General features: G+C 54.6%; 1 protein-coding gene across 1 annotated transcript; it reads left to right on the forward strand.

Annotated features, from left to right (window-relative positions):
* Window positions 1-1599: 1599 nt before the first annotated feature.
* On the forward strand, window positions 1600-27130 carry HS3ST6 (heparan sulfate-glucosamine 3-sulfotransferase 6). The gene is made up of 2 exons (XM_058035209.1): window positions 1600-1964; window positions 26494-27130. The coding sequence occupies exons 1-2, from the start codon at window positions 1600-1602 to the stop codon at window positions 27110-27112; spliced, it is 984 nt and encodes a 327-aa protein (XP_057891192.1). The 3' UTR covers window positions 27113-27130.
* Window positions 27131-27770: the final 640 nt, after the last annotated feature.

Here is a 27770-nt window from a genome sequence, read left to right on the forward strand (position 1 = left end):
GCCGTGTCACCGTGTCCCCTGAGGCCCCGTGTCACTGCCGCCGTGCCACCCTGCCATCCCGTCACCGTGCCACCCTGCCATCCTGTCACCGTGGCACCCTGCAGCTTTGTCACCTCATAGCCATGTCCCAGTGCCACCCTGCAGCTTTGTCACCCCCCAGCCATGTCCCAGTGTCCCCCTGCCACTTTGTCACCCCCCAGCCCTGTCCTACTGCCACCCTGCAGCTTTGTCACCTCATAGCCCTGTCCCACTGCCACCCTGCAGCTTTGTCACCTCATAGCCATGTCCCAGTGCCACCCTGCAGCTTTGTCACCTCATAGCCATGTCCCAGTGCCACCCTGCAGCTTTGTCACCCCACAAGTCCCCACTGGTGCCACTGTGGCCCTACAGGACCTTCACGGACCCCAGCCCAGCTCCGCTCCCCCCTGCCCATCCCAGGCCATGGATCCCCGTCCCCAGCTCTTGGAGAACCCGGGGATTAATTAAACAGAGTTAATTACATTAATAGGCTAATTAAGACACCAGCCTGGGAGACCCTGCTCTGCTGCTGGAGTGGGACCCTTCCCCAAAGCAGCCCCCGGGAATGGGGAGAGGAGGAGGAGGGAACACGGGCAAGGAGAAAAATGGATGGGAAAAATGTGGTGAAGTTTGGAGAAATGATGTGGGAAATCATGGGAAACGTGTGAGAACACAGGGAAGTGTGGGAAGCGTGTGAAAACATGGGGAAGCGTGGTAAAAATATGGAAAAATAGGGGGAAATGTGCGGAAAGGTGGAGAAATAGGGGAAAATGTGGGAAGATAGGGGGACATGTGGGGAAATAATGGGGCAAAATGGGGGAAAATAGGGGAAAAAGTGAAAACATAGAGTAACATGGGGAAATGTGGGGTAACATGGAAAACCAAGCAGAAATGTGGGGGAAAAAAGGAAAATACAGGGAAAATGTGTGAGAACACAGGGAAATGTGGGAAGTGTGTGAAAACATGGGGAAGCATGGTAAAAATGTGGGAAATGTGTGGAAATGTGGGAAAATGTATGGAAATGTGGGAAAACATGGAGTAACACGGGGAAATGTGGGGTGACATGGAAAAACAAGCAGAAATGTGGGGGAGAAAGGAAAATACAGGGAAAACCATGTGAGAACACAGGGAAATGTGGGAAGTGTGTGAAAACATGGGGAAGCGTGGTAAAAATGTGGGAAAATAGGGGGAGATGTGGGAAAATGTAGGAAAAAATGAAAACATGGAGTAACATGGGGAAATGTGGGGTAGCATGGAAAAACGAGCAGAAACATGGGGGGGGAAAGGGAAAATACAGGGAAAACACGTGGGAGCACAGGGAAATGCGGGCAAACGCGTCCCGTGCGCGGCAGGGCCGGGGCCGGGAGCGCTGCCCCGCGTGGGGGGCGCAATCCCCGATCCCCGATCCCGCGTGTGCCGCGCCCCCTCCCCGCTCCCAGACCCCTCCCCGTCCCTTCCCCGCCCCACGCGCGTGTCCTCGCCCTCCCCCGCCCCGCGTGGGGGCGGCGCGGCCGGGCCGGGCCCGGGGGGAGCTCGGGGGGCCGCGGGGCCGGGCGGGGGGCGCGGGATGCGCGGCCCCCGATGGGATGTAGCGGGCGGCTGCTGGGAGCCGCCGGGGGCCGCGGCGCCTCGCTGCTGCTCACCATGATCCTGTTCTTCACCTACTTCTTGTCCTGCCTGCCCGGGCCCTGCGAGCCGCTGCCGCCCGCGCTGCTGCCGCCGCCGCCGCCCGCTGCGCTGCCCGCGGGCCCGGGGGAGGCGGCGGCGGGCGCGGCGGGCGCGGGGGGCGGCAGCCGCCGCTTCCCCCAGGCCATCATCGTGGGCGTGAAGAAGGGCGGGACGCGGGCGCTGCTCGAGTTCCTGCGGGCGCACCCCGGGGTGCGGGCGGTGGGCGCCGAGCCCCACTTCTTCGACAGGTGCTACGAGAAGGGGCTGCGCTGGTACAGGTGGGTGAGGACGCGGCGGTGTCGGGAGGGCTGAGGGGGTCGGTAATTAGCGCGCCGTTAATTGCCGCACGGGTTGGGATGTGGTAGGTCCGCAACAGGCGGGTCCCGGGAGAGGAAGGGGGTCCGGGGGGCAGCTCCGAGCCTCGCCGGGGTTGGGGCTGCTTTTGGGGGGCTGTCGCGGCGTGGTGAGCGGTGTCCTTGTCCCCGCGTCGCTCCTGTCCCCGTGTCCGTCCCTGTCCCCGTGTCCCTCCCTGTCCCCACACCTTCCATCCCGCATCCCGCCCGGCCAGGGACGAAAGCGGCAGCAGAACTGCGCTCGTTTCACTCCGCAGCCTTTGAGGTTTTAACCTTTAGTCCTTTACGCCCAGCCGTGCCCCCGTCTGCCCACCGCGCTCCTTTAGGAATTGTTTTATCGGTGTGGCTTCTGAAAAACAGAAATGAGCGAGGACTTCAGGCTTGATCCTGAGCGAGTCCGTGGGATCCCCTTGGGCAAAGGGCAGAGCTGGAGCGATCCAAGGGTTTTGTTTTTTGAGAGTTTCCATGGGATTGAGCTTTTGGGGCGATAAAGCGTTCGGAGGAGCAGCTACTGTGCATGTGGAGCGCATTAAACTCCGTCTCCCGGCCAGCTCCGGAGCGCTGGGCCAAGGCGGTCGGCAGCGATAACTCCCTGCAAGCCGGGGGTGGAATCTGAATCTGCCCCGTTATTCTGAAGGCAATCCAAACGTGTCGATGTATGAAAGCGCCGTGGTGCTCTCGGGGAAACATCTGAAAACAATCAAAGGAGCAGCTCTGCTGTCCTTCCTGCCCCCCATCCCGCTCTCCCCGAGCCCCGCGTTTCTCCCTCTCCATCCTTTGGGGGAGGCTGCGGCTTCCCAGCCCTCGCCCAAGTAACAACCTGTGAAAAATCAGCGTCTTTAATGGCAAGAGTCATTTTAGCGGTAATTTTACCCGCAGACTTTCAGCTCTCCGAGCCCACATCTGGGGCCGTAAAGTTACGACTTAGCACACCTTCAAACTCCAGTAAGTAGCGGCGCTCATTTTTACGGCCGCATTAATATTGCCGTGATTTACGAGCTCATTCCTCGGCTCCGCGCCGCTCCAGGAGCAATAATGATGATCACCAATCTTTTTTGGGGCGAGGGCTGCGAGCTGGCTCTCGCTGCTCGGCAGAATGGGGCTTTAATGACTGCGAGCGCATAATTAAAGCGGGGAAGGGAAGATCGAACGCTTTCATATCGCTCGGGAGGCTCGCAGGACGGAGCTCAGAGAAGGAGCAGAAATAAATCTGAGTTTGGATGGCTCTGCCGCGGGTTTTAGTGCTGGAAGCGCTCGCAGGGAGCCTGGCCTGACACCAGGATCAGGGCGATCCCGCATGTGGTTGTGGTAAATTTGGGGAAACGGAGCGGGGAAGGTTTGCTGGGCTGGGGAGAATCCGCATCCTCCGGGGCGAGGCAAAAATCGGGAGATGTTTTACTGAAGTCTGCATAAAGTGTGGTTTTAATCACACACACACACACAAGCATTTCCCTTCGCTTCCTCTCCTCTCTGCCTCTTGTTTTGTCTTCTCACAAGACCTCGCAGCACCGAGGGATTTTATCCCCGGCAAAGCCAGACAGAGCTAAATGTTTAAAGCTGGGGTGTGCTGCAGTGGAGGGGAAGAGGAGTTGGACAGAAAATCGGGTTTTTCCTATGGATATCTCCAAAGTGGCGTAAACATTTTTAAAATATTTGAACTTGCTAGGAAACCGAAATTACACCAAGTGCTTCTCACGCCAAGATATTTGGCCCGAAGGCACCTGTAGGTTGTTGCTTGTTTTGAGCAAATGTGGAAGAAGAATTCCCTTGGAAATATCACTCCAGAATTATTTTGTTGCTCTGTCCCGTAGTGATTTCCCTGCTCTGGCAGGAGCATCTCCTCGTGGGTGATGAGCAGTTTGTTGTAAGTTACTGACTGAAATAACTTATTCTTTCTGGATTGCTTTATTCAATTTAAATTTGAAATGGCCCAAAGCCCCCCTTGGTTTTGGAGTAGCAGCGAAAAGAAAATGTTCTGCAAAAGCTTCTCCTACAGAATTCCTTGAGTTACTACAGCTTTAGCTAATTCTAAGAGGATTAGACACCTTTCGGAGGCTGCAGCATAAATGATTTAATGGCTGATCCAAGCACGATGGGATGCTTTCTCCTCAAGCAAAACACAATTTTAATTATTTTTTTTTGGCACTCAGTGCTGCTTGAAGGAAACCTACATAAAAAGAAGAGAGGATGCTGGGGTGTCTGCTGCAGTTTGGGGTGTGGGGGCCTGGGACTGTCTGTGGTGTTTTGTGGGAATGCAGGTGAGGAGAAATGGTAAAAACTGAATTGAATCCGAGCAGTTTGGGGTGAGATTCAGAAATCCATTGCAAAACTTGGAGCACCTGTGAAGGTGTGGGGCCAGGTGCTGCCTGTGGGGATGGAGGAAAACAACATTTATGGGGTGAAGGGGTTTGTGGCAGCATCAGCTCAGTGTGAATGGGCTTCTCCCGTGGCTCAGTGTGGATGGGCTTTTCCTCTGGTTCGGGTTTCCCTGTGAGGTCTGGGGTCCCTGTCCCTCTCCCCCATCCCATCCTCCTGCTTTTCCCAAGGGCCAGAGGAAGGTTTGGGCAGGAATGGTGCTGGGCCAGGGCTCCCTGCACCCCGTGTGTCCCTGGGCTTGAGCTCCTACAATCTGTAGGGATTGTAAAGGATCCTCAATTTTCACACAGTTTGCATCAGAAGTATTTAAAAGTACCGGGGGATGTCCGGTGATTGTCCCTCTGCAGCCAGAGGGACACGAGGGGCTGCAATCCCACCGAGCATCCTCAGGCCCCGCAGAGCCAGCCCAGAGCTCCGAGACACTCCGAGGCCAGATTCAACTTTTCACTGTAATTTCCCCGTCCCATCCAACACGAAAGCTGGCAGGAGGAGGGAGAAACTCTCCTCAGGGGGCTCCTCATCCCCCTGCGCTGCTGCTGGGCCGTCGCAGATCGGCAGCACCTCCGGGAAGGTGCAGGGGGAGCAGAGAGCCCTTCCCGGCCCATGGGCTTCGCCCCCTCCCCTTCCCAGCCCCATTCACGGGAGCTCGCAGCGCTCTTGAAAGGCTTCCAGCATTTCTTGGGGCAGACTTTGTTATCTCGGAGCCCCTTTGAGCGGCAGGGGCAGGACGCGGCTGCGGCGCTGCTCTTTTGACTTCTGCGTTATTGGCAGCTGAAAAGTGCGGCTGAGAGCGGGTGCCCGGAGGGGTTTTTGTGCGTGCTGTGATTGCACAGACAGATCGCGACGCTCCATAGCCCTGCTGAATGGGAGCGGCTCCTCCGGAGCCACCGGGCTGCGATTTGGCACCGCTTGCAGGGCGAGCTTGGCTCGGCTTTCCTTTCCTTTCGGGGAGCGCAAAGGTGGGGACGGACAAAGGAATCCGGGCCGGCGATGCTCGGGCTGCTCCGGGACGTTATCTTTATTCATTGGCACCGCTAATCTCCCCTCGCGATGGGCTCGGTTTCAGGCTCAGAGCCGCCCTTGTTCTCCGGGGCCGCTCGCAGACGCTCGGCCCCGCAGCTTCTCGCCTCTATTTCTGTGCGATCTTTTCTCCTTTTTTTTTGCGCTTCCATTCACAAGTGAGACCTTTCTGTCTCAGCTTGCCGGATCCTCACCCCCGTGTTTGGGAAATGGAACCCCGAGTACAAAGAGAACATGCGGGAAACCTGAGAAAAAGCTGATTTTAACTAAGAACAAGATACACTAAAGCTTTTATTGAAGGCGGAGTGTTTTGGATCGGCTTTTATGCGCTGTTTTAGCCCCAGCCCTACCCTTAGGACCAGGTTTAAGCTCTGGGCAGCCGGATGGGTCTTCCTGATGATGTGCCCCTGTTTTCTGCTCCCAGCACTTGGGAAGCAATCCATAATTCGTGCAAAGTTTGGGTTTCTGCAAACTGCTTTCACGTGGGATTAAAAATAGCTTTTACTGCCACGATGAGGAATTAACATTTGAAACCATTTAAAGAGCTCCCAGGCAGGGACTGCTGCGGGTGGGGAGGGACAGGGGCTGTGCCTGTCCTGGTTTGGGGGGTCGGGGATGGGGTGAGGAGGAGCTCAACCCTCCTGCCCCCCAATTTCACGTTATTCCTTGATTTCCACCCGGCCAGGTTTTCTTCCCGGTCCCATCAAGTGCTTCTTGCTGAGCCAAGCAGGTTTGGGGGCCCGAGTTTGGGCCTGAATTTGGGTCTGGCTCAGCCTCCAGGCTGAAATGAAGTCGGGTTTTCCTTGTGCTGCTGCTCAGATCGCGTCAGGCCCGAGCGATTGGAGCTGCGTGTTAATGCTGGCTGGGATTTTGGGGATAAAAGCTGCGACTTGCAGTGTGGAAGGAGCTCTCCCCGCCTCAGGAATGCTCTCCCTGTCTCTGCTCTGTTAAATAAATGGGGGGATTGCACCCGGGCTGGGCAGGGGGTGTGCAGGGGTTAAGGATTTCACATCTGCCAGGATTTCTATCCCAGGCTGCTTAAACACACCCAGAAATCACAGGGCTAGTTTAAAAAAAATAACATTATGGGAATTAATACCTTTGGAAAAGGCTTCTTCATTCCTGTCCTTTCTCTGGTTGTAACCTCAGGGGGTAGAAATTGAAATATTGAAACGTGGCTTTTTTTTTTTTTTTTTTTTTTTTTTTTGGTCCATGTAACTCCAGGGAAGTTTTGAAAATATGTCAAATATTGCCAAAAAAATTCACCAAGAGCCGGGAAAGCCACAAGGCTTCTGTTAGTGGAATTACTGAAAGCTTGGAGAAATAATCACTGCAGTGTAAAGGAAAGTTTGGGAGTTTCTCCTGCGAGGCATTAGGTGGATTTCTTTTCCCTGGATTTTTTCTTGATAGTGACAGAAGGTGGAAAAGGCCGGTGGATTTAGAGGGTGCTTTCATGCAAGGAGAGACAATTACTTAAGAGAGTTCAAAGCTTATTTATAAAACAGTAATTACCTTCCCCTGGGATGGAGACGGGCAGCTCTGGCGGCGGGGAGGGGGTTCCAGCACTTAATTGGCAAAGATGCTTAAAAGCTTCCTCCTGACCTTTTCAAAAACTTTCTGCTGCAACAGGCTCGGGCAGAGATTGAAAAGCTGCCCGGGGAAAGGCCAGGTTTAATGCCGGGACTTAGCTTTAAATGGCTTTTCAAAGGGCTGTGGAAATCCTCCTGCTCAGGGAGCTGGGGGTGTCGGAGAGAGGAATGAGGGATGAGGGATGGATGGATGGATGGACGGATGGACGGATGGATGGATGGATGGATGGACGGACGGACAGGGATGGATGGGTGAGGGTTGGATTAGGGATGGATGGATGGATGGATGCACAGATAGATGATGGATGGATGGATGGATTGATGGGTGAGGGTTGGATTAGGGATGAGAATGAATGATAGATGGATGAGGGATGGACAGATGAGGGATGGATGGATTACGGATGGGATGGATGGATGGACGGACAGACAGACAGGGATGGACGGATGGATGGGTGAGGGTTGGATTAGGGATGGGAATGAATGATGGATGGATGGATGGATGATGGAGGGATGGATGGATGGACGGATGGACGGACAGGGATGGATGGGTGGGTGAGGGTTGGATTAGGGATGGGAATGAATGATGGATGGATCAGGGATGGATGGATGGGTGGACAGACAGACAGATGATGGATGGATGGATGGATGGATGGATGGATGGATGGATGGATGGATGGACAGATTGGTGAGAGTTGGATTAGGGATGGGAATGAATGATGGATGGATCAAGGATGGATGGATGGGTGGATGGATGGACGGACAGACAGGGATGGACGGATGGATGGGTGAGGGTTGGATTAGGGATGGGAATGAATGATGGATGGATCAGGGATGGATGGATGGGTGGATGGATGGATGGATGGATGGATGGATACATGGATGCTCCTTGCCTGCAGGACAGAACTCTGGGAACAGGGTGGAACCTGAGCCTTGCAGTTCCCTCCCCACATCCCGGCTCTTGGGATGGCCAGAATATTAAAGTGAGGAGCACAGGGATGCTCTGAGAGGCTTCTGTGGGGCCTGGCTGGAAGCCTGCTCTGGGGGGTGAAGGCAGCCAGGGCTGGTCCATGCAGGGGTTTCAGATGAGTCCTCCCTTTCCTGTGGGAATTCATGGAATGGTTTGTGTTGGGAGGCACCTCAAAGATCAGCTCATCCCACCCTGCCATGGCAGGGACATTTCCACCATCCCAGGCTGCTCCAAGCCCCAGTGCCCAGCCTGGCCTTGGGCATTTCCAGGGACCCACAGCTGCTCTGGGCACCTGTGCCAGGGCCTCCCCAAATTCATGAGGAACAGCCCAGACCCCCCAATCCCACCATGACAAACTCGTGGTGGTCGCAGCCCTGAGCTTTGCCCGTGGCAGGGTTGAGGTCTTGGCTCAGGTTTTACACACTCACCTTTTGTGGTGATGGTCCTGAGTGGGACACTCACAGCAGCTCCTTGGACTTGCCCTCCTTCTCTGCTCAGAGACAGCTCAGATCACAGGAATCCTCCAAATTACTCATGCATCCCTGCAGTGAGTGACTCTGACCCGTTTGAGATGGAAATTTGGATGTGGCACTGGGACTGTGACAGGGCACAGGGGAGCTGTGGGGTCCTGCAGGTCACCCCAGGACTCGGGGTCCGTGTCCAGCTCTGTGTGTGGTACCAGGGCTGGTGGAGAGCAGGGATGGGCCAGGTTTGCATGGCTGGGATGGTCCATGGAGAGCAGGGATGGTCCATGGAGAGCAGGAATGAGCCAGGTTTGCATGGCTGCGATGGTCCATGGAGAGCAGGGATGAGCCAGGTGTGCATGGCTGCGATGGTGCAGAGCCATGGAAAGCAGGGATGAGCCAGGTTTGCAGGGATGAGCCAGGTTTGCATGGCTGGGATGGTCCATGGAGAGCAGGGATGAGCCAGGTTTGCATGGCTGGGATGGTCTATGGAGAGCGTCCCTGCTCCACCACAGGCTGTGCCCTGACCTGGAGCTCAGGGAGTGCTGGTCCCAGATTGAAATGCAGGGAAAATGGCTGAAATTCAGAAAAATTCACTATCTGGGCTGTTAGAGCCCCAGCACGGGATGTTTCAGGCAGCCTGGGATGAGAGCAGCACTTTGGGAGTGGGATGAGCTGCCCGGCTCCTCCTGGGAGTGATTTTGGTGGGCTCCACCAAGGAAATCTCGTAATAAACTCCTCTCTCCCTGCCAGCAGCTCAGAGGGAGGGGTGGCAGGAGCCTCCCACGCCCCCGGGGCTGCTCTGCATCTTAGCACACAGAATTGATCAGGAGCAGGAGGGAATTACATTCATACAGTCACTTGTCACTGAGGTCTTATTAGGAACCTGCGCTCATTAGCGTGGGGAGAACAAGGCTGTGACCTTGTTAAGCTCCTTGGGCAGGGAAAGGCTCATTGACCACTTTGCTGCTGATTTATCCCCGAGCCCCTGAGCTGTGTGTGGCACACCTGGCCCCGGGCACACCTGGAGGGCTTTTCTGTAGCTGGAGTGAAGAATTGGCGTCCCCTCCCCTGCCCCATCCACACCCTCCAGGCTGATCCAGCCGGCAATTCGCAGCCGCGTTATGCAAATAAAATAAAATAAATGAATAAAAGCAGGCGGCGGTGATTGATGGGAAGGGCCAAGGCAAGTGACAGCGCCCGTCCCCGGGGGGCACATCCCGGCTCTGCTCCTGCCTTGTGCAACCTCCCAGCTGCTCCAGAGCCGCGGCGTCCCAGAGCCATCCCAAACCTGTCCCAAACTGATCCCAAAACCATCCCAAAGCCGTCCCAAACCTGTCCCAAAGCCATCCTAAAGCCATCCAAAGCCATCCCAATCCTGTCTGAAAGCCATCCCAAGCCTGTCCCAAAACCATCCCAAACCTGTCCCAAACCTGTCCCAAAGCCATCCCAAACCTGTCCCAAAACCATCCCAAACCTGTCCCAAACCTGTCCCAAAACCATCCCAAACCTGTCCCAAACCTGTCCCAAAACCATCCCAAACCTGTCCCAAACCTGTCCCAAAGCCATCCCAAACCTGTCCCAGGGCTTGGCTCAGCTCTGGGGACAGGTTTGGGCACGGCAGGAAGGACATGGAGGGGCTGGAGCGTGGCCAGGGAGGGGAATGGGGCTGGGCAGGGGCTGCAGAATCCCGGAGGGAGCCGGGCAGGGGCCCAGCCTGGAGCAAAGGGGGATCAGGGGGAGTTTCTGGCTCTGCACAGCTCCTGCCAGGAGGGCACAGCCGGGAACAGGGGCAGGAGCACAGGGAACGGCCTCAGGGTGGGATTTTAGGGAAAATTCCTTCCCGGAAGGGCTGCCCAGCCCTGGCACAGCTGCCCAGGACAGGGTGGAGTCCCCATCCCTGAGGGGATTTGACAGCCCTGTGGATTGCTGGGCTGGGTGATCTTAGAGGGCTTTTCCAGCCATGATTCCACAAGTCCATAATTCATTCTGGGGGTGAAATCAAAGCACCATCGGGGCAGGATCCCGAAATGCCTCTGCCATCTCCACAGATTATTTAATTTGATTTTATTTTCCTCTCTCTGGAGGCTTCTGTGCCCGCATGTTTCCGTGTCCCCACCTGCCCCATCCCGCCTGAGTCCCCGGTAATTCCGAGTGACAAATGTCCCCTCCAGGGCCACCCTGCCAGGCAGGAATTGTCCCTTAAGTGGCGGCCAAAGAAATCCTGCAATTCCCGGGGGGGGGGGCTCGGTCAGTGCCATCGATCGATCGGCCACTTGTCACTGTCAGCGTGATGGCTCAGTGCTGATAGTGCCTGGGGACGGGGAGGGGACACTGCTGTGCCAGGGCACGCTGCTGTCTGAGGATGGCATACTGCTGTCCGTGGGGACACTGCTGTCACACTGCTGTCCTGGAGAGGGGACACTGCTGTCCCCACTGTCCCCAGCGTGCCACAGTCTCTCCAGGGCTGTCCCCCCTTTTCCTGCAAGCGCCAGCCTAGCGGTACAGGGGAGGGGGCTTTATTTTTCCTCTGTCGCTCCTCTGCTTCCCAAAGTCGTCCCCCAGAGCCACACAAGCCTGAGAAAAATTTCGAGGGGCCGCTGCCAAGGACTTTGAGGCGAGGTTTGGGTTTTGTTGAGGGCAGGCAGGGTTTGTGTGCATGAAAAGCCGGGTAGAATGTCCCCCTGCAGTGCCCGAGCCCCGAGCGTGACAAACCCGCATCCGCCGGGACACAAAGGAGCCGGGAAAGGGGCTGGGATGGGGTGGGATGGGATGGGCTGCTGCCAGTGGGACAGGGACACAGCCCATGGGACACAGCCCACAGGACACAGCCCGTGGGACAGGACACACAGGTGTCCCCATCCTGCTCCCTGGGGTGGGACACAGGGCTTGCATCAGCCCGGGAAGGGCCCTGCACGATTGGAGCTCTGGGTATTGGGATTTTTAGATTTCTGTGCTGACAGACTCTGACTCCCAGGAGGGCACTGAGTTTGTCCTGAGGCCCTGGAGAAAATTCCAGAATTGATGGATAACACCAGGATTGCAAGTGTGCAGTTGGTTGGAAGTGTGTCATAGCACAGAGTCAAAAACTTCAAGTTTTAGAATATAGTAATATATAGAGAGTTGAGACACAAGTTTTAAGACAATAACTAATCTTTCTTCTTCACCTTCTTCTTCATTGAGTGGTGTTTTGGGTTAGGGCTGGGGATTTCACCTGCTATGCTCAGGCACTGTCCTGCTCTGGTCTCCCAGGGTTTTTTGGGGATCCTGGCTGCCCCTGGCTTTGGGGTTTGTTTGGAGCTGGTGTGAGGGAGTTTGGGGAGCTCAGAGCTCATTTTGGATGGTGTGGGATGGATGGATGGATGGATGGATGGATGGATGGATGGATGGATGGATGGATGGATGGATGGATGGATGGATGGATGGATGGATCCCCAGGGCAGGGGACCCCCAGTGGGTCACCCTCGTTAGCCTGAGTGTGACATGGCAGTTAATTACCCCCTGTGCCATCAGAGGGGACGTGTGGGGCTGGTGTCACTGTGCCACCGCTCTGTGTTTGATCCCCGTCTCGTTACAAGGCAGATAATGAGGGACAGCCTTGTTCTGGTCCTGGTGTGAATATTAAAAATTCATCTTTGGCTGCTTTGAGGAGGATCAGGAGCGTGTGAGGGTGCCCTGCATGCACGGGGCTGAGCAGGGATCACACCCAGGCCTCGCTCATGTTAGAGCTCATAAAACTTGAATTACTGAGCAGACACTGGCCAGGGGAGATTCCTTTCACCATTAATCACTCCGATGGTGCAAGACCTTTTCTAAACATTTTTTTTCCTGGGCAAAATGCCTTTAAATGAAGGCTCAGAGGCTCAGTGAGCACCTAATTCCAGCTGTGCCCAGCTGTGCGAGCCTCATGTCAGCGCCACAACCAAACAAATTCCTGCGAGTGTCAGCACACGCCTGGCTGTGGGGGGTTTCTGGTTCCTGACACCCAGGGCTGATGAGTTCCACGCTGAGCTGTGTGTGTGTGATGTACCCAGCCCTGAGCCCACTGCTGATGGCTGCAGGGCTGGGCAGGGCTCTGTGGACAGAAACCTGGCTGTGAGACCCTCTGGGATCACTGGGGAGCTCCCAGGGACAGATCTCACTCTCTGCACGCAGCTGAGAAGAAATTAAAGCACGATCTGGGTGGAGGACAGGGTGGGAGCTCCTCTGATTTAATTCGGCATCCCCAGGGATTTGATGATTTTTGAGCCTTGGCACGGGGGGAGTTTCAGTTCTTGCTCGAAGCCAGCGTGTCCTGAAGACAAGAAAACTGTTCCAGGGACAGGAGAACCTTGGCCCATGTGAGCATGCACAGCTGTGCTTGAACACACTCCCAGTTTGGGCTGGAACTGGGCTGCAGGTGTGTCACTGTCACATTTTCTGCAAAAATCCCCTTTGCCCAGGATCCTTCTCCTGGGATGCTGAGAAGCCTCAGAGAAAAAGGAAAACAATAATGATCTGATTTGCTTCTCCTGTGTTTTGCTGCTTTGGAATGTGGTTGGAGATTGTTTCCTTGGATTCTGGTGTGAGTTGATTTCACTCTTTGGCCAATTACGGTCGAGCTGTGTCAGGCTCTGAAGAGAGAGTCACGAGTTTTCTTTATTATCTTTTAGCCTTCTCTAAGTATCCCTTCTGTATTCTTTACTATAGCTTAGTATATAAGAATATACTATATAATATACAGTAATATATAATATATAGTACTATATAATATATAAGAATACTATAGAATATAGTATCTTAAAATAATAAATTAGTCTTCTAAGAACATGGAGACAGATTCCTTCCTGCCATACAAGAGAGGTGGTTCATGATCTTCTCACCTGCAGAAAAACTTCAGCAACAGAGGTTAGGAAGCCATTTGGAGATGTAAACATCTCCCAGACCATAAAAACCCCCAAACCACCTCCCATACCACAAAAACCCCCAGCCCACGCTGGCAGCCCAGTGAGGAATGGTGGTTCCTGTGGTCTGAGGAGCTCAGCGGGTCAGATGAAGGCAGGAGGGAGCAGCAGGAGCTGCAGGTGCTGCAGGTGCCCCACAGCCAGGCAGGTCTGCCCTGCCCAGCCCAGGATGAGCCCCACAGTGCTGTCCCCGAGCAGGACAGAGGGGAGCAGCCCTCGGAGAACAAGGGGAGCTGCTGCCACTTCAAAACCCGCCCGGGAATCGATGCCAGGCCTCCAGCAGGCCGATGCTCCTTTCTTCTCCCCGTTAATTAATTCCTGTGCCTGCAGTGAGTTTCCATCTCTTATTTGTGTGGCAATCAAAGGCTGCGAGCGGCGAGGCTCACATGAGGAACAGACCCATCCAAACCCTTTTTTCTCCTCTTCCTGCATCACTCCTGGCCCTCTCCTCGGGCAGCCACGCTGCAGCTGAGGCACAGATGCCCAGAGATGGCTTGGCTGGGGCAGGAAGGGGCAGCAGAGCCCGGGGTGGCTCCCAGCAGGTCCCCTTGGCTGTGGGGAGGAGGGAGAACGGGGCTGGGATCTGCTCAGAGACACAAGTGGGCAGTGAGGGGTCACCTGGGAGTGCCTGGGGATTTACAGCCTCGACAAAAGGGGATGGGGAAAGCAGGGAAGGTTTGTGGGATCTGCATGGAAACCCCTGGCCTGACCCTCACACCCCAGAGAGAGAGAGACTAAATATCCAGGGATGCTTTGGGGGACAGCCCTGCACATCTGGGGATGGCTTTGGGAGAGCCCTGCACATCTGGGGATGGCTTACCTAATTCTTGGGTGTTTTCCTCTCCCTCTCTTTGGGGGAGAGCCCTGCACATCTGGGGGAGAGCCCTGCACATCTGGGCATGGCTTTAGGAGAGCCCTGCACATCTGGCCGTGCTTGGGCTGACACCGAAGGCCCTGGACCTTCCATGGGATCAGGGAATTCCAGACTGGATCGGTGGGGAGGGACCTTAAAGCTCCTCCAGCTCCAATCCCAACACCTCCCACCCCCCCAGGCTGCTCCAAGCCCTGGCTTTGGGCATCCCGGGGATCCAGGGGCAGCCACAGCTGCTCTGCAGATCCATCCCTGTCCCTCCCCACCCTCCCAGCCAGGAATTCCGCCCAATATCCCACCCAAACTCCCCTTTTCTGAAGCCATTCCCTGTGTCCTGTCCCTCCATGCCTTGTCCCCAGTCCCTCTGAGCTCTCCTGAAACCCCTTTGGGCCCTGGAAGGGCTCTGAGCTCTCCCTGGAGCTTTCCCTTCTCCAGGCTGAAAAAGGAGATTTGTGGCTCAGGGAAAATATAAAAATTGTATTTTTAGGTGATTTTTATGTAAAAAACCCCAACCAAAATACCTGTGAGGGCAAGGGCATAGTAGAAGCAGAAACTGCAGTTGCATCAAGCTGGAAATCCTAAATAATCCCCAAATAACCCAGGCTGCAGGTTTGGAAGTTGCTTCTTTTCCTTGTTTGAGGAAAGGGAGAAAAAAAATGAAACCTGTGTCTAAAGCCTGTTGCAAGGAAATGAATTGCAAATAAGAAAAACAAATTGGAGTTAATTCCCCTTTTCCAGCACGGCTCCATTCAGTGTTCTGGGAGCCAGGGGATTTAGGGATCTGCAGATAGCTCAGTGTTTTTGGGTAACAAGTACAAACTGTAGCAGCTTTTAAGGCTTCAGAAGCTGTTTTTGATTAGGATCTTTTCTTTTGACAACTTTTTTTTCTTTTCAGGAAAGAAAAAAAAAAAAAAGGAGGGGGGAGGAGGAAAGGGCTTTTTGTAACAGAGTTGGGTTAGAGATGAGGGGAAAATCTGTTTGAAATATGCAGGGACCTGAAAGCAAATCTTGAGTGAATAATAAGTTTAACTGACCTTAAAATATCCCATTGCCATGAGGGATTTGAGAGTAATACTTCAAATGGATTTTTGATGAGGCTCTGCAGGCTGTGGGGAATTGAATATTTTTACCCAACACGTTTTCTTATCTAAAATTTTCACAACAACTAGGGGGGGAGAAAAAAACTATTTGGGAATGCCCAAAGAAGGGTTGGGGTTGTGTTGTTTTATTCTAAAGCTGCTGCTGGGCAGGGAAAAACCAATCTGCTGCAAGGTCACTTTTCAGGAGGACTTTAATTCACCAATATTTGAATTTAATCCTGCAGCAGGATTCCTGGGTGGCACCCTTGGCATTCCTGGGTGCTTTCCTCATTGGGAAAATGGATTTACCTGATCCCAGGGGGTTTTTCCATGGATTTACCCGATCCTGGGGTGTTTTCCTCATTGGGAAAATAGATTTACCTGATCCCAGGGGGTTTTTCCATGGATTTACCTGATCCTGGGGTGTTTTCCTCATTGGGAAAATGGATTTACCTGATCCCAGGGGGTTTTTCCATGGATTTACCTGATCCTGGGGTGTTTTCCTCACGGGGTCCTGGCCAGAACTCAGCTGCAGCTTTCCATGGAAATGTGCAAGAATCCCTATTTTTAATCCTCCTCCTCCCTCAAATCTGGAATGGGCTGGTGGGATCTGACAGGGCAGACAGCTGGACAGACAGACAGACAGACGGAGCGTGTGATTGCTCCAGCCACGCTTCCTTAGGAAACCAGGCTAAAAATAAGCAAAATCCAGTTCTTTCCCACAAAGTTGCCACAAAGTGAGGCTTTTCCAGTGGAAAGAAGTGTTTTGTTAGAGAATTCCCAGTTGTTCCTGCTGGAACGGGGAGCGAGGGAGCCCTGACAGGACAGACAGAGCCCCCGTCTCCATCACCTGGGGCTCACCCAGAGCTCTGGGAGCTGCAGAAAATTCAGGATATCCTGGAATTCCGGCGTGGTTTGGGTTGGAGGGACCTTCAAGCCCATCCAGAGCCAAGGGCAAGGGACATTTTCTGCTGTCCCAGGTTCTCCAAGTCCTGTCCAGCCTCTCCTGGGACATTCCTGAGCCTTCCCAACGTGTCCACAGTCCCTTTGGCCATGGCTGGAGGAACAGATTTCCCTTTTTTTTTGTGCTGCAAAGTGCATAATCCAGCCCAGCTCCCTGCTCAGGGGGCATTTCCTTCACCTGGGGACCAGCTGGGCAGCAGCATCCCCACATTCCCAAACCTCCCACGTGGATTTGGGGGGCTGCTCCCTTACCTGGGGCAGGCTGAGGGGCTGAGCAGGTTAAGGAGACCAGAATAATTTATTCCATGCTGGGGCTCCTCTCCCATTTCCCTCCCACTGGGATGGGATGGCACAGAGGAGTTTGGGGATGCTGGCTCCCATCCCTGCCAGGCTGTGGGTGAAGCTCCTTGCCAGGAAATGAGGCTTTTTCTGATAGTCACAAAAAAAAAATAAAAAATAAAGCTAAATTTGTTTCCCATCTTCCCTCAGGCCGGATTACAAATTTGACCCAGATGGGGAATCTGTGTTGTTTCTGTGGAAAACTGGATGCATTTTCCTTTTCCATCCCAAGGAGAGTGGCGTGACAGCGTCAGGCCCGAGACAAACAGCACAGAAACCAGTTTGGGGTTTGGAGGAGAGGAGAGGGCACAGAGGAGCTGCTGCAGCCTGGAGCACCCTGAGCTGGGTGGGACACGGGATGAGAGAGGCACAACCTGCTCTGGGGGGACACGGCAGCCGAGGGGGGCCAGGACGGGGCTTTGGGGTGATGCTTTGCAGGTTTGGGGTGAGGCAGAGTAGAAATTTCCCAGGGTAGAAATGCATTTTGATTTAGGTGAAATTCTTGCTCGCCCTGGCTGTGCAGGAGCAGGGTGAGGGAGGGGACAGCCAGGGGACCCCCAGCCCTGCCCACGGTGGCCTCGGGGCCATCTGGAGAGCCCGGCCGCCCCTGGCCGGGGCTCGGCCCCATCCCGAGATCAAATAAACACAAACAGCCTGAAATTATTCATGGCTCTGGGGACTTGTCTGCTGCCCGTCAGCAGCTGCTGAGCAAATCAGGGCAGCTGTCAATGGGGCAGCGGGAGGGGCTGCCTCTGCCTGACATGTGTGGGCAATTCCTCCTCCTCCTCCTCTCCTTCCTTCCTCCCTTCCTTCCTCCCTTCCTTCCTCCCTGCTGCTCCCGCACCTGCGGCACTGGCACGGGCAGGAATTCTTTGGCTGCACCCCGGGATTGGGACTGGGACAGGGAGGGACCCCCGGGAGCCACAGCCAGAGAGGGGATGGGGGTCCTGCCCTGGTTAATTAGGCTGGGCTAATTAGCTGGGAGTTGGTGGGCTGGGAGTGACTCCAGGGAGTGTCCCCTGGGATGGATGGATGGATGGATGGATGGATGGATGGATGGATGGATGGATGGATGGATGGATGGGATTTTGGGAATAAATCCCTCCTGGAGGGTGGGCAGGCCCTGGCACAGGGTGCCCAGAGCAGCTGTGGCTGCCCCTGGATCCCTAGCAGTGTCCCAGATCAGGTTGGAGGAACCTGGGGTAGTGCAAAGGGTCCCTCCCTCCCTTTTCCTTCTGCTCAGCCAAGCATCAGGAGATGGAAGAATTCCTATTTCTGCTGTCTGTGTAACTGTAAACTGCAAACCTGGAAACCCCAGTGATTTTTGTGACCCTTTTATGCCTTTCCTCTCCTCCATCAAGGTGGGAAACCAGGCAGGACCAGCCTGTTGCTGTGAGGAGATAATTTAGTGAGAACTAATGAGTGTAATTTTAAAATTTGTAATTGAAACCAAGATCTTTAGACAGAGTGGTCTCAGGAATATTTTTTGCTGTTTTTTTTTAAAGAAACCTTGGGCTAGTCAGGGTTAGCGGGGTCCCCTCCCTCCCCAGCAGCTCCAGGAGCAATTTTCCCTCATTTATCGGCGCTCCCAAGGACCCCGGTTCCCAGGGGGATAAAATCTGTCACCAGTGTCTGTGCTGCAGGTTCACAGGAGGGTAATTTGTGTTTCCCCTGCTCAGACAGCAGGTCAGGTCATAAAGCACCAGATCCGCGGGGAGGGGAGAGGCTCTGTAAAGGCTGCCCGTGCTGAAAGGTGCAATAATCCCCCGGATTACTGCCGGGGGAGCTGCAGGGAAATTTACTGCCTTGCAAAGGGATTATCCCAGCGCCGCCGCTGCCAGCGGGTTCCTTCCCTTTCTTTCTTAGAGGAAGGAAGTTTTTCATTGAATTCCTGCTGCTGGAGCCACCGTGGGGCTGGGAGGGGAGGGATTGGATCCATCCCACCGAGCCGGGGTTGTTATCCCATCTCCCCGGCTTATCCCATCATCTCCCCACCCAGGTGGGACAGCGAAACTGGAGCTGGGCTGGGATTGAGCTCCTGCAGGGGTCGAGATTGCTGCAGAGGGATAAAACAGGAGGATGGATAAAGAGGAGAAGGGATAACCAGGAGGAGGAATAAAGGGGAGAAGGGATAACCAGGATGAGTGATAACCAAGAGGAGAGATCAAGAGAAGGGATAACCAGAAGGAGGCATAACCTGGAGGAGGAATACAGAGAAGAAGGGATAACCAGGATGAGAGATAACCAGGATGAGGAATAAAAAGGAGAAGGGATAATCAGGAGGAGAGAGAACCAGAAGGAGGGATAGCCAGGATGAGGAATAAAAGGGTGAAAGTATAACCAGGAGGAGGAATAAAGAGGAGAAGGGATAACCAGAATGAGAGATAAGCAGGAGAAGGGATAACCAGGAGGAGGAATAAAGAGAAGGGATAAGCAGGATGAGGGATAACCAGCAGGAGGGATAAAGAGGAAAAGGGATAACCAGAAGAAGGGATAACCAGGATGAGAGATAACCAGGATGAGGGACAACCAGCAGGAGGGATAAATCCTCTCCAGAGCAGCTCCAGCTGCAGGAACAGCCTGTGCTTTACTTTGAGCACTCCAACCCCAAGCATCCCCTCCTGTGAACGGGGACCAAACCCAAGAGCTCCATCCCCCATCCCAAGCAGAGAACGGGGCTGGAGCAGCTTCCCAGGCTGGAGCAGGAGCTCAGGGCCACTCCCGAGCTCCCGAGTCCTTCAGCAGAGCCCCCCGGGGCTGGGGAGGGTTGGTTTTGTTTGATTTCCTTCCCCTGGAAGGCAGGAGAGGGGGCTGGGGCAGGCAGGGCCTTTAATTGTGTGCAATGAAGGCTGACAGTGCCGAGGCACGGCCTTTAAAGGGGGTACTGAACCTTTAATTCCTGAATAAATCATCTCCAGTCTGTTGCTCCTTCATCTGCAAGCTGTTTGAGGGGGCACACGGGCACTGCTGGGAAGGGTCACGGCCAGATCAGAGCCCAGGTCACAGGCAGGACACCTGCCACAGGCTGTCCCCTCCCTCGGCTCAAAGGGACACCCAGAGGGGAGGAGAGGACATTCCTGGCTGCTGCCAGGCTGGGGGGCTTCATTCCAGAGGGAGGGAGAGCTGCCAGGGCAGCCCTGTCCCCACCGGGCACAGCCCAGGGTCACAGCAGGGTGGGCATGGGCCAGGCCCCATGGCTTGAGGGGTTTGGGGATTCAGTGCCCCATCGTGGCTGGGCACCTTCCAACCCCATTTCCTGACGGGTTTTTGGGGATTCAGTGCCCCATCATGGCTGGGCACCTTCCAACCCCATTTCCTGATGGGTTTTTGGGGATTCAGTGCCCCATCATGGCTGGGCACCTTCCAACCCCATTTCCTGATGGGTTTTTGGGGATTCAGTGCCCCATCACGGCTGGGCACCTTACAACCCCATTCCCTGACATGTTTGGGGATTCAGTGCCCCATCACGGCTGGGCACCTTCCAACCCCATTTCCTGAGGGGTTTTTGGGGATTCAGTGCCCCATCATGGCTGGGCACCTTCCAACCCCATTTCCTGACGGGTTTTTGGGGAATTTCAGTGCCCCATCATGGCTGGGCACCTTCCAACCCCATTTCCTGACGGGTTTTTGGGGATTCAGTGCCCCGTCATGGCTGGGCACCTTCCAACCCCATTTCCTGACGGGTTTTTGGGGATTCAGTGCCCCATCATGGCTGGGCACCTTCCAACCCCATTTCCTGACGGGTTTTTGGGGAATTTCAGTGCCCCATCATGGCTGGGTATGTGCCAGTCCCCATTTTCCTCGGGGAGGGTTGGGGTGACACAACCCCCCCTCCCCTTTTCCTCCTCCTCTGGGACTCTTCATCCACCCAAACCCAGCCCAGGGACCCCGAGGGGTGGCACTGGGAGAGCTTTGGGGTCCTTGTGTGGGCTGGGGACCCTCCCTTGTGGTGCTCTGTGGGGTGAGGGGGGAATTTGGGGTTCTGGGGGGCAAGAGGAGCCCCCGGGGATGCCCCAGCTGGGAGCACGACCCCCGGAGCCCCTCGCTGTGTGATGTATCAAACGGTAATTAGGAGCAAAGGGCAGAGGGGCGCAAAGGAGCATTAATAAATTATCTGCCTGCCTGTTAATTGACGTGTCTCAGTCAGCCCGTGGTGGAGCCCAGGGCCCGGCTCCCCTTCCAGCGCATCGCGGCCTTGTTACTGCCCTCATCAGCATATCCAGGGCTCCCTGCTTAAAGCCAATTAGCTCCCGGCCAGGCCTGATTGGGAAGCCGCGGCCTCATTTGCACATTTGTGAATCGGCGAAAGAATCAGAAATGATGGGGGCAGCTCGGGGGTGGGGAGCGCTGGGGGGGCTCTGCCAGGACCTGCCGGGGAGGGCGAGGGGCAGCAGCTCGGTAATTAGGGGAAAAAGGAACGTGGGCTAATTGAGTCCCGGGCGGCTCGGGGAGCTCATCCCTCCCGGTTCATCCCTTCCCATGTTCCTCCTTCCCAGCTCTTCCCTCCCGGTTCATCCCTCCCGGTTCATCCCTTCCCATGTTCCACCTTCCCAGCTCATCCTTCCCAGCTCTTCCCTCCCGGTTCATCCCTCCTGGTTCATCCCTTCCCATGTTCCACCTTCCCAGTTAATATTTCCCGGTTCATCCCTTCCTAGCTCAGCCTTCCCAGCTCATCCCTCACAAGTTCTTCCCTCTGGCTCATCCCATCCCTTCCCAGTTAATTTTTCCCAGTCCATCCCTTCCCAATTCATGCCTTCCCAGTTCATCCCTTCCTAGATAATATTTCCCAGCTCACCCCTTCCCAGTTAATATTTCCCAGTCCATCCCTCCCAGTTCACCCCTTCCCAGTTCATCCCTCCAGCTCACCCCATCCCTTCCAGTTCAATCTTTTCCAGTTCATCTCCCCCAGTCCATCCCTTCCCAGTCCACTCCTCTATGCCCTGCGCTGGTTCCTGTGGCAAGGAGAGGTCCTGGAGACCCCTGGGATGGGCTCAGCACATCTGTCCCCCCTTATTTGGGATCAGGGCTCTGCCATTCCCGCAGCAGTGCCCAGCAGGGATTCAGGGCTGCAATTCCTGTCCCTGCCCCTCGCACCCTTTTCCCCAGCGGAGGGGCTGCAATTTGAGCTGTCTGCAGGAGAAGGTGGCTATCTACACTTGGCAGCTCCAGTGTGACACCCGGAGAGCCCCGCGGGCACAAAGGCAGCCTTGTCCCGGCTGTGATAAACCCGGCTGTGATTGATAAACCCCGCCAGGATTCCTCTGCAGATCCGATGGCACCGGGCTCTGCCTGCAGGATCGATGTCCCGAGCCCTTCCCGGTCCCAAACTATTTTACATTCACACAAAACCGGCTCTGTCCCTGGCCTGCTGCCTGTCACCCTGCCCGGGGTGTCCCCTGGTGTGATGGTGTTCGCAGGGGTCCCAGGATGAGGGAAGAGATGAGAATGTTGACTCCGTGTTTCAGAAGGTTTGATCTATTATTTATTTTATTTCTTTTGATTTATATATTACATTAAAACTATACTAAAAGAAAAGGATTTCATCAGAAGGCTGGCTAAGAATAGAAAAAGAAATGATAACAAAGGTTTGTGACTGAGACAGTCCAGATAGCCAGACTGTGATTGGCCATTAATTACAAACAACCCCATGAGACCAATCCCAGATGCACCTGTTGCATTCCACAGCAGCAGATAATCAATGTTTGCATTTTGTTCCTGAGGCCTCTCAGCTTCTCAGGAGAAAAAATCCTAAATGAAGGATTTTTCAGAAAATATCATGGCTACACCCTGGAGCTGGGGGTGTCCCCTGCCTGCCCTGGGGCCGGCGGAGCTGTCACCCCTGAGCTGCTCTGGGTTTGTCCCCAGCCCCATCCCAGTGCCTGGAGGAGTCACTTTGCCATGCAGAAAGCTCTCAGCTGTGTCCCCTCTCTGGTAGAAACCTCTGCTTTTCACTCCTTTGGGCTGGGCTTTTTGGTGAGGGCTCATTTTGTAAAAATAGTGGTGGAGAGGGGAATTTTTATCCCCCTTTTTGCTCATTTTGGTGATAACATGGAACCTGCAAGCCTTGACCCCGCAGCACCCATCATTTCCACCCGTGGCTGGTCTGGGGTTCTGGGCTCTCCCAGCTCAGGCAGGACCTGTGTCCATGTGGAAATTTCTCCCTGGCAGAGCCCGTGCTGCTCTCCTGCTTTGGGCTGGGATAGAGTTAATTTAACTGCTGGAGCTGCCCTGGGTGATAACTCAGCGATGCTTTGGGCTGGAGACTTGTTTATCTCCAGAGAATGCATCCCCATCGGTGCTGGGAGGAGTTCTGCTCCAAAAACCATCAGGAATCGTGAAGCAATTAACTCTGGAAAGTTCTGTTGGCCCGGTTTTTGAGTCTGCTTTGATTCCCTGCCTGCTGTGGCTGTTAATCACTATTTAATGCAGCTCTCTGCATTTTTATCATCATTTTGTCTGCTGTAATTTATTGCGTGTTACCTTAACCGAGGAAGCATTTTCATGTGTTGAATGTCTCTGTGCAGGAAACCCCTGCTCCGATGCCTCTCAAGTGCCAGTTTTATTAATTAAAAACAAACATTTATCACTTAACAGAGAGGCAAAAGGGTTGTTATCCCTCCTCCTGGGCACACAGCCTCCTCTGGAAATCCCAATTCCTTCCAAGGCTCCCCAGTGCCGCGTCCTGTACCTGCAGGCACTGCTTGGCATTCCCAGGGTGCTTTCTGAGGGTCAGGAAGAATTAACTGTAAATTTAATTAACGTTCCTAATGTTTGGGTTAAAGCGGAGCCCAGCAAAGCCGGCTCTGCTCTTTGGCGGTTTGAGCCAGAGCTGGGTGTTATCAATAATTAACTGTGCTCATTTAGGGGAAGTATTGGGGCGTTAATGAAACTGTGAAATGTTTAATTGTTGTGCCAGGAGCTGGGGCTGCCGAGGAAGAGGAGGTGTGGCACAATTAATGGCTGTTCCCGAGGGGATGTCCCTGGGATGAGGAAATTCAGGGATGGAGGTCCCCGCACCCATCAGAGCCACAGGAGCCGCTGGGAGACCCCTCCCAACCCTGGTTTTCATTAAAACTTCTGTTAATTACCTTGTAATTAAGCTGTGGGGGGTGTGGATGTCCCCGTGCAGGACAGGGAGGGATAGGAGGGGTTAGGGAGAGATAAAGACGGGTTTTCCAGAGGGGCTGTGCCTGTCCCATCCCTGGAAGGGTCCAGGGCCAGGCTGGGTCGGGTGAGGATGAGGATGGAGCCGTTCAGAAATCCCAAGGAAACACAGAATGGACGCCCCAGGAAGGTGCCAGGAGAAGCTGGTGGAGCAGCCTGGAAAGCCCGGTGCCATTTCCTGCATGGGATTAAAGTTCAGGACGCTCGGCTGGGTGGGAAGGCCCTCAGGAGGGTGGTGGAGCTGTGCTGTGCTCCCAGTGAATCCCAATCCCCGTCCCGTGGGTTTTCCTGGGCTCTGGGACAGGGGTGGGTCTAATCCCGGCTGGGAAGGTGATTCCCAGCAGGAGCTGTGTCAGTCAGCCTCTGGTGAGTGCAGTTATTTGGGGAAAACCGCTGGAAATGATGGGAAAAGCAGCTGCGGCTGCCCTGGGATCCATGGGCACCCACTGGTGCCAAACAGGGGCTGTGCTGCCAGGTGAGGGCACCAGGGATGGGAAATGCCTCTAAAAACGCTGGCACTGTGCAAAAATTAAAATAAAAGCGGGGGAGAAGCCACAAATGGCTTTGGCTCTTGTTTGGGGGAGGGAGCTGTGCGGGCCCAGCGCCGCTCACAAATGCTTTTAATAAAATGTTCTTTCCTGAGTCCAGGGGAAAAATCCCGGAAACCTCAAGCTTTCCCCATGACATAAGGAGCAGATGCTGCTGGGCACAGCCCTGTCCCCGTCCCCAGCTCCCTGCCAGGCACAGCCCCAGCGCTGGGATGCAATTCCCAGAGAATCCCCGGCTCTCCCTGGCAGTGCCCGGGGCCAGGATGGGGCACCGGGGGGCAGTGGAAAGGGTCCCTGCCCTGGCAGGGGTGGCATCTGTGAGCTCCCTTCCTGTTGGGGAGGATGAAACAAGAAAGCCTTATCAATATGATTGCCTGGCAAAAGATTTTGAGAATATGGAAACTGTAAGTGAATTGAAATGAAAGCAAGCTTTGAGATCCCTCAGTTACTGAACAAATAGAAAACAATGGCATGGCCAACTGAAGGTGATCCCCTTCTGATGGAACAACACCCTCTGCTTGCAGGCAGGCCCAAGGGGCAGAGCAGACCCTGCAGCTTGGCAGAAGGGGCCCAAAGAGGAGTTTGTAGGGTTTAAAATGTAACACAGTGTGGTAATGTAATGATTCTTACATGCTGTATGGAAATGCTGTAGGATTTGTATATTGTACTAGATTGGTTAGTGAGAATGAGAATATTCAGCACAGAAGATTTATTGTATTGGAACGGGAACTCTTAGCTCTTACTTTTCTATGCTCTTACCCCTTTTATGTTTTTACTCTCTCACCCTCTCATCCTCTCTCCCCCTCTCTCAGCCCTGCTCTGAGCTATGGCAGCTCCCAGCAGGGCCCTGCACCCAGGCCCTTTGCCATAAACCCCAAATTCCACAACCTGGCTGCAGAGATCTCTCGTGTCCGTCTGTCCCGACCGTCCTACCCCCGATATTCCTACACCTTCCCAAACACTCCGGGATTTTGTGGGGGGCAGCAGGGCAGGTGCCTGTGCTGGTGGCAGGGAGGACCCGCTCTGTCACACGGGGTGACACGGCTGGGTAATTTCTGCGGCAATTAATGCCTCATTAAAGTGCACGAGGGAACAATCAGAGCAGTGAATTTTACCCAGCACAATGGCTGGGCCCTCAGGGTTTTTTTTCTGCCTTTCTTTTGAAAAGGAAACAGTCTTTTTCTGGCTTTAACTGCTCCCTGTCTGGAGGCAGAGGAGGAGGAGGAGGGAGCCTTGGTGGGCACCTCCGCTCCCAGCTGGTGCTTGGGCATCACCTCCGTGATGGGATTTCCCGGGATTTTCCTCCGCAGTCCCACGGGGACGTGAAATCTGACTCGAGGCAGGGATGAACACCAGCCCCGTCCCAAAATATTTGTGTTGGGATGGAGGCGGGAGCAGGCAGGAGAAGGGCAGGAGGGATTTGCAGGGCTGGGGAGGGATTCCAAGGGGGAGCAGCAGCCTGCAGGGTGGGACAGGGGGACACTGGAGGGGACAAAGGGAATGCTGAGGTGGGCAGAGAGCCTGGAGCTCGGGGCCTCCTAGGAAGGGTTTTAAAGATGAGAAATGACCAGAGGGATGTGACAAGGTGGGGCAGGAGGGAAGGGGAGATGTGGCTGTGGCTGGGTGTGGATGTTTGCAGGCAGCCTCTTCCTCTTCGTCTGGAAGACACGAGAATCCGACTCCATGTTTCAGAAGGCTGGTTTATTATTTTATGATATATATATTATATTTAAAAATTAATGATATATTAAAACTATACTAAAAGAATAGAAGAAAAGGATTTAATCAGAAAGCTCGCAAGGAAAAGAATAGGAATGGAATAATAACAAAAGTTTGTGTTTGAGAGTCTGAGATAGCTGAGCTGTGATTGGCCATTAATTAGAAACAACCCCATGAGACCAATCCCAGATGCACCTGTTGCATTCCACAGCAGTAGATAATCAATGTTTGCATTTCGTTTCTGAGGCCTCTCAGCTTCTCAGGAGAACAGATCCCGGCAAAGGGATTTTTCAGATAATATCACGGCCACAGCTGGGAAGCCCCTGAGCATTTCTGGGTTTTGGGGTTGTTCCCACCCGTTGAGACATCAGGTGGGAGCAGCTGAGCCCTGACTGTGTCTGTCTGTCCTCAGGAGCCTGATGCCACGGACCCTGGATGGACAGATCACCATGGAGAAGACGCCCAGCTACTTTGTGACCAAGGAGGCCCCGCGGCGCATCCACAACATGTCCCGGGACACGAAGCTGATCGTGGTGGTGCGCGACCCCGTCACCCGCGCCATCTCGGACTACACACAGACCCTGTCCAAAAACCCCTCCATCCCCAGCTTCCAGGCCCTGGCCTTCAAAAACCTCAGCACGGGACTGATCGACACCAGCTGGAGCGCGGTGCGGATCGGCATCTACGCCAAGCACCTGGAGAACTGGCTGCAGTTCTTCCCCCTCTCCAGGTTCCTGTTCGTCAGCGGGGAGAGGCTGGTCAGCGACCCCGCCGGGGAGATGGGCCGTGTCCAGGACTTCCTGGGGCTCCACAGGCTGGTGACAGACAGACATTTCTACTTTAACGAGACCAAGGGCTTTCCGTGCCTGAAGAAGCCCGAGGGGGGGAGCAAACCCCGGTGTCTGGGCAAGTCCAAGGGGCGGCCGCACCCCACCATCGACGGGCAGGTGGTGCAGCGCCTGCGCGAGTTCTACAGACCCTTCAACATGAAGTTCTACCAGATGACAGGCCAGGATTTTGGGTGGGACTGAGCCCATCCCCAGGGCACGCTGCCGGGCTGGCACCTGGGTTGCCAGGACTGCGGTCCAGGGATGTCTGTGGTCATCATTGGCCAGGGATGCCTGTGTTCACTGTGATCCAGGGATGTCTGTGGTCATCGTGGTCTGGGGATGCCTGTGGTCACTGTGATCCAGAGATGTCTGTGGTCATCATTGGCCAGGGATGCCTGTGGTCACTGTGATCCAGGGATGTCTGTGGTCATCGTGGTCTGGGGATGCCTGTGGTCATCATTGTCCAGGGATGTCCATGGTTACTGTGGTCCAGGGATGCCCGTGGTCATTGTGGTCAAATGATGCCTGTGGTTATCATTGTCCAGGGATGCCCATGGTCATCATGGCCCAGGGATGCCTGTGGTCAATGGATGCCCATGGTCATTGTCCAGAGATGCCTGTGGTCATCATGGTCCAGGGATGTCCGTGGTCATCATGGTCCAGGGACGCCCATGGTCACTATAGTCAAGGGATGCCCGTGGTCATCATTGTCCAGGGATTCCCGTGGTCACTGTGGTCAAGGGATGCCCGTGGCCACCCCACCAGCACCCTCCTCCCTTTGTTCTAATTTATATGGGACCTTTTCTGGCAAGAAACAGACTTTTCTGGAGTAGAGAGAAATATTTAATAAAACCTCAGA

Source organism: Melospiza georgiana, chromosome 16, assembly GCF_028018845.1.
Source record: "Melospiza georgiana isolate bMelGeo1 chromosome 16, bMelGeo1.pri, whole genome shotgun sequence".
Lineage (NCBI taxonomy): Eukaryota > Metazoa > Chordata > Aves > Passeriformes > Passerellidae > Melospiza > Melospiza georgiana.